The sequence below is a fragment of the Porites lutea genome, chromosome 4 (genome assembly GCF_958299795.1).
Source record: "Porites lutea chromosome 4, jaPorLute2.1, whole genome shotgun sequence".
NCBI lineage: Eukaryota > Metazoa > Cnidaria > Anthozoa > Scleractinia > Poritidae > Porites > Porites lutea.
In genome coordinates this window covers 37,854,713-37,861,058 of record NC_133204.1, presented here as the reverse complement: position 1 = coordinate 37,861,058, position 6,346 = coordinate 37,854,713, and the positions used below count along the sequence as shown (strand labels likewise).

The window sequence follows — 6,346 nt, the reverse complement described above, 5'->3', positions numbered from 1 at the left end:
AGTTGTTTATAACCTGCTAAAAAAAAAGTGGTACTGTTCGTTTAACGCCGTGCGAAAGCAGCCGCGGACGTCTCTCAGACGCTGGGGATATATGCTACTTAGCCTCTGGGCTGTTATTGATATTGTAGTATTTCCATTTCTCTTCGCCTTTTTCTACATTGTTCACTTCATAAACTTGCGTTTAAGGAAGTTGACAGGTTTGTAAGGGTTGACGGTTTTTTTATTTATCGAGATCATGAGATCAGATTACAAAAAATCTATTACCTAGAAGGTTTATAATGATTTAATTTAACTTTCCACTTAGTACATTACTATGAGTTACATGCACTAGTGTTTGTAACCAGTCACTGATGGTGTAATTTCTTTGTAGATACAGATATATGTTTTGTCGTGACGCTGACCAGCGATGCTGCAGACGAAGCGTTCGGTCTTATCAAGAGGACGATCGGTTTTCTTATCCAAAAATACGGCCTCTATTCTGCAAAGTACTGTGTGATTTTACGTGACTTTAACAATGCATCTGCCAGCAAAATTAGCTTCGAAGAGGGTTACTCGAGTGAAACTGAACTGCTTGACAGGGTCGAGGCAATGCAGAAATTGATTTCTCCTTCCTGGTTGTACAAGGATTTAAGTGCTGCTCTAGCTGCTTTTAAGAGTTCCAGCATTCGTAAAGACTCAAAGAAGGTAGGATTCTAAAATTTATTCCTAAGCCACGCAACAACACCTGATATAGATCGTGGATTCCCGGTCGCGCGAATTTAATTTCCACAGGGTCGGAGCCCTAACTAGCTTGCGTAGCAGGCGCTGTTATTTTCTTTAGTACCAAGCAGGGGCCCTTTTTTGTGCGACGACGGTGGGAGAAATTTCCAGGAAGAGCACAAGCGAAGGGAGGAAAGGAGAGGCGGCCTTCTTTCCCCTTTGCGTGTTCCCCTCGCGCGCCTCAGAACAAATAACTGCAGGGTAAGCAGGTAACAGACAAGAATATGAGGTTCAGAAAGGGAAGTCAACTTTTTTCTCAAAAGCCGAGGTAATACTAACACCCTCAAAAATTATTATTCACCTTTAAAATGAAAGCTTTCAGAGGCCGGGGGCACTTATCAAATCCTTATGCAGGTAGTTTCCGCCACAAGGGCTAACCCCTTTCCCTTCCGGAAAAAGTAACTCTTTCGAACACTTCCATTGACAAATGGAACCCCTTTTACGTAGCGACAAAAGAACACTTCATCCCTTGGTCTGTCTCTTTAAAATGAATAAGAACGTTTTCTTGTTATTTTCAATGCCGTAAAACGTACATGTATGTTCGAAATACTTTACTAATAGCCTTTATTAATAATACCGAAATGACAGATTTCTCCACCCGTTCCCATACTTGACATTCAGCCTATGAAATCACTCTCCTATCATATACTTGAAGCCTCATTATCCCTTTCGGGCGTAGCCACCCTGTTTTTGCCACTATAGGGAGTATCTTTCCCGGGCTTCAGATACGAGAGGTGTTTCAGATTAAGAATAACTCATGGAAGATCTCTTTTGCTTTTTTATTAGCTCCTTATTGTATTTACAAATGGCAAGGTGAGAATGGCTCGAGATGATGGAACCGAGGATCTACATCCAATAGTTGACGAACTTAAGGAAATTGGAGCACGGATTATTTCCGTGGGTATTGGAGCGGACACCACACTTTCAGAAATGAAAAAAATTGCAAGCAAGAACAAGACTGCCCTTCACTTCGGGGAATACGAAGCACCAAAGACATTAGGAAAAGCTATCATACAAGGTAACTGAAATCGTTGTTGCTGCTGAATGCTTAAAAAAGTTGCTTTAAGATATTGTAATTTAACACTCTTAACTTTCTCCTTCTGCCACGATGTTTCTGCTTCTGTTCAAATATTTCCTAATTTTCTAATCTGTTTTACAGGCGAAGAGGGAAAAGACATATTTGGTGAGTACTTTAGTTATCTGCGTAGCAGTCGTGTTTAAATAGTCGTTTTAATGTTTCCCAAATCATTTAAATCATTTCCAAATAACAGAGGAAATTATGTTTTAGTTTGTAAGTAAAAGAAAAATGAAAAAGCAGGTTTTTTTTGTAAATAAACAGTTCGCTCAGAAAGAGCTTTGAAAGGTATTTTTGGGGATTTTTTAGTGTACTTTTATGATTTCGTTGCAAATCCAGGAAGAAAATAGTTTTCTTTCAACCAGTAAGCATATTTAGTTCTTTTCTTTGGCATTTGCAGGTATAGCTGCTTTATTTATCTTTAAACTCCATATTTACTACCGTTCCAAAAAACAGTAAATAGCATGGAATATTCCGAGTTAAAGAAGCAAATCAAAACGCACAACAAATAGCTATCCACTTATTTGGTAAATAACAATACGTCATTAGATTTTACTCTACTTGTATTTCTTTACATTGCTTGTTTGCGTATTTTTTTAACTTTCTTTAACAGATCGTTACCTTTACTACTTCACAACTCCATACTTCGTCTTCCTTCGTGATTCGCTGAGTTACTTAGCTCTGCTTGGCCTGCACTTTGACATCTGCCTCTCACCTTCAACCCTGGCCTTCACACAAGTTGAGTGGGTCATTTTTCTTTTTTTCATCGGGCGTATCGTGATAGAAATTGACCTATTTATGAGCGTCAAGAAGTCTCGAAGGAAAGAACCCCTGGAACGACATTGGACTCCAAAGAAGGAATCTAGGCAAAGGTCACATCGAGGCTCAAACTACGAAGTATGTGCGTCTCCTGATGATGTACAAGTTGTGACGACAGCGGAGGAAAATGTAACTCGCAAGAGGCTTATTAATTATTTCAGGTACATGATTAAGGACCTCTCATACATAAGCCCGGTTTCCGAGATCTCGCCTTACCTCTTAATCCTTTGTAAAATTTTCGATGTGTTCATATGAGAGGGCGCGCTGGCTTAGCTCCCGAGATCTAGGTTTTTCCAACCGGGATCTTGGTAAACGTGCTAAAAATTTTGCCATATGAACACTTCAGCCCGGTTACCAGGATGAAAGCGGGATGAATTCTGGCGGTCCGGATGGCATGATCTTGCATTGCCTGCTGTCCACATCAGAAGCATTCCATTCAACTGCAGTGATACAGCTTTAAGAGTTGCCGAAGCTATGATAGGCGCAAAAGTTATAACTGTTGTGTTTCACTATGTTTGCTTTGTTTCTCGAATTTGGCGTAAGAACTTGTCCCCAGATTCTTTGGCCGTTTCTCATCTCGGAAACCGGGCTGAAATTTCTCATATGAACCTAAGGCGAAATTCGTCGCGGTAACCGGGTTAGTCCGGTCAACCGGGTTCATGTGAAGAGGCCCTAAGCCAGAGTAAGCAACAAAAATGACGTCTGAGTAACGAGCGCAGAAATTCCATACTGATGACGTCTCACTACCAAGATCTGGGTAGCGCTTCTGGTTGGTCATGCCGCGTGGGAAATTTGTTTTTAGCCAATCAGAGGCTGAGACGTCATAAGTATGGAATTTCTGCGTGGACGCAGTTACCAAGATTGACATTGAAATCTCGTACGTAGCGTTTCCGCCATGCGGCAAATGGCGGGGCGAAATGGTCAATTACTTCTGTCGATGAACGGGTAATTATCGTGCAGTTGCGATGGGTTGGGAAGCCAGCGAGCAAGATACAGAGGAGCACAGGTTATCTACGGTTTAGCTGATCGCCATTTGCAGCAGATCGGTCGATTATTCGTGAATTTATAGCGCTTCGCGTGAAGATGGACCGCTTTTTATGTAGCCAGCCTTTCAGCTTCTTATTTAGTGAATGTGACCTCCGAGTGCAAAACTAGACAAAATGCCTTTTAATGCAAGGTGATTTTCAGCTACAACTATGAGAGCTTTCTTTTGAAAAATTTCAGTTCGATCCTTTCATACAAGCTTTGGCTGAAAAGATCAGAGCGTCGAATTTGAGAAACATAACAGTGGAAATTTTTAGTTGAAAAATACCATGACAAATAAATAGACAACGATATATGAATATATATCATATTTTTTTGGTGACTCCTCTTTAGTCGAATATAGTCGACTCTCCGGCTCTTTAGTCGATCTATATAAATCCTGATGCACCATTACTAGTGTTAATCGACACAGAGCACGTCTGGGCTGCCTGTGATATGCCTTTCCCTCCGCTATACGAACCTGTTATTAGTCGAGCTTACTTTAGCAGCGAGACTCTAAAATGAAAGCGTTTCTTTTCCTTTTTTGTGTGTGCACGCCAAAAAGGGGTCATAGTCCCTGGTGTTCCTAGCGGAGACCGTGGAAACTGGGAATAAATATCGCGACGTGCCCTACAACATATTCAGAGCGCCATGCAAGTTTTTTGAAGAAAGTTTAGGAAAGATTTATGCGGAAGATGTCGAGCTTTTCTGGAACGGGCCGGTCCACGAATTCTATCGCTTGCAAGCGTTGATATTACTTTGGAACAAATGAATAGTGGTTAAAAAAGAGGAATCTTTATGAGCTTCAATGCTGAGGCTAACTGGTCGGCTGTTGTAAACTTTCATTTTCTGCAAATGAGTCTTGTGATGAGCAGGCCGTTTTTTTTCGGCGATGAATGAAATAACGCGCCATGTCCATCACGTTTTTGCTCTTCAGCAATGAAGTAAAACTTCCTCCCCAATCGAGGCCCTTGATTTTCGTGTATTTATACACACGTACTTAACCAATTCAAAAACAACTCGTCGAATACGATATGAAAAGTGAATATCCTGAAGAATACTCGGCCGTCGATAAAGTAAGACGTGAAAAACTGTTAGCGAGGAAATCCTGTTTCGTGTAGAATAAATCGCCTCCTAATTTCTTACCTAATCTTCGAGCAACAGGTTTGTTGTTTTCGGCAGAAAAAATTGTTAAAACAAAGTTACGAGTAAGAAAAGAATAATTGGTAATAATAATGTTATTCTCTACTTCACATTTAGGCAGATCACAGTTGTAGTGCACGTTTTTGTGTGTATCAAAATTTGTGTTTCATGATTCTTTGGATGAATGTCCATAAGACTGAAACTTGTCTTGTTTTTAGTGATCGCTGGAACATGCTAGACTTCATCATTCTTATTATCTACCTCGCAATCTTCTTTTTGCGTATGATAAGCTGGGCTACATCCTCTACGGTTTATGACAACAGGGCTTTAGCTGTTGCTGGCTACCTCTATGGTTTTATCGCCATGTTCCTTACCTTGCGAGTGTTTGGTCACGTGATGGAGTCTATCAGGGGAATGGGCGCCAAGTTAATTGCCTTCTTTTTCATTATGTGGGACGTGTTTGCGATATTTTGGCAGTTCGCAGCAATGATTCTGGCTTTTTCACTGGCAATGACAAAGATTTATGTAGTAGAGACATCGTATACTTCAAACGGGACATCTGTGGAAGATCTGTAAGTACACATAACTAGCATTTATTAATATTTGTAAAGATCTCACTTGTATAAAAATTTTATAGGGCCATGCAATTCTCGCATCTAAAACTGCTTGTTAAAGCTGGACTATACCCACTTGTCTACTTCAAGTATTTATCTTTCTTTTAGTTATTGATCAATCACTCAAAAACAGCAATGGTCATGAAGTTACCGTGAGAGGGCATTAAGCATAACAGCTCAACACTGAATTGTGCTATTCATAAATCAACCGTATGTGATATAGTTTTCATTGCACAAATAAATTTTTCTCTTTTAGAGCCTGCAGCGAAGGAGGTTTGACGTGGTGAGTAAGTGAAAATTAACATGCCATTGACGAAAATTTAATAGGTGTCTAATTTTCTTGCCTTATGTACAAGCGACCTCCTTTATGTACGCATAGAAGCAATATTAAGGGAAGCGACAGGTTATCGACAATGAGATGTAACTTATGCGAGTACGCAAATATAATTATCATAGTTCTTGTAATTCGTTAAATTTGACGTATTTATGCCAATAAGTAGTCAAGGGATTAAGCCGTGAGAAACTGGGGAGTGAGGGGTTAAAAGTCTTTGGCTAAGTTTGCTTTCTCGTCTTTCCCTCTTCCAAATCACATCTTCAAGGCCTTCTTGGAAAAAGCATTCACCTGCGATACCTCATCTTTTGCATTGTTTTTATTATGGTTAACAGTTGCTAAATAAAATAAATACGCTTTCAGGTAGATTTACTTAAAACAACATAAGTTGTTGCCAAACGTATGGAAAAGCAGAAACAACAATAACAACAACAACAACAACAACAAAAACAAACAGACAAAACCCTGCGAATCCGTGAAGCGCTCTTAGTAACCAACTGAGCTATCAATAGTCCGACTAAAAGGTATCCATCATGTTACTCGTACTATAATCGTGAAATTTATCTATTTGATTGTATTTTC

At 39.9% G+C, this 6,346-nt stretch overlaps 1 protein-coding gene across 2 annotated transcripts in view; it reads left to right on the top strand.

Moving 5' to 3' along the window:
* Positions 1–6,346, top strand: part of LOC140933489 (uncharacterized) — a 48,765-nt gene that overhangs the window by 33,580 nt on the left and 8,839 nt on the right. Inside the window, exons 1-7 of one of the 2 annotated variants that reach the window (XM_073383066.1) lie at positions 68–197; positions 371–684; positions 1,546–1,777; positions 1,919–1,942; positions 2,448–2,814; positions 5,038–5,391; positions 5,690–5,716. In XM_073383066.1, coding sequence (XP_073239167.1) covers positions 92–197; positions 371–684; positions 1,546–1,777; positions 1,919–1,942; positions 2,448–2,814; positions 5,038–5,391; positions 5,690–5,716 — 1,424 coding nt within the window. In that variant the 5' untranslated portion in view covers positions 68–91. Of the gene's footprint in view, positions 1–67; positions 198–370; positions 685–1,545; positions 1,778–1,918; positions 1,943–2,447; positions 2,815–5,037; positions 5,392–5,689; positions 5,717–6,346 lie in introns of those variants that run through there. The other variant, XM_073383065.1, reaches the window with a different exon arrangement.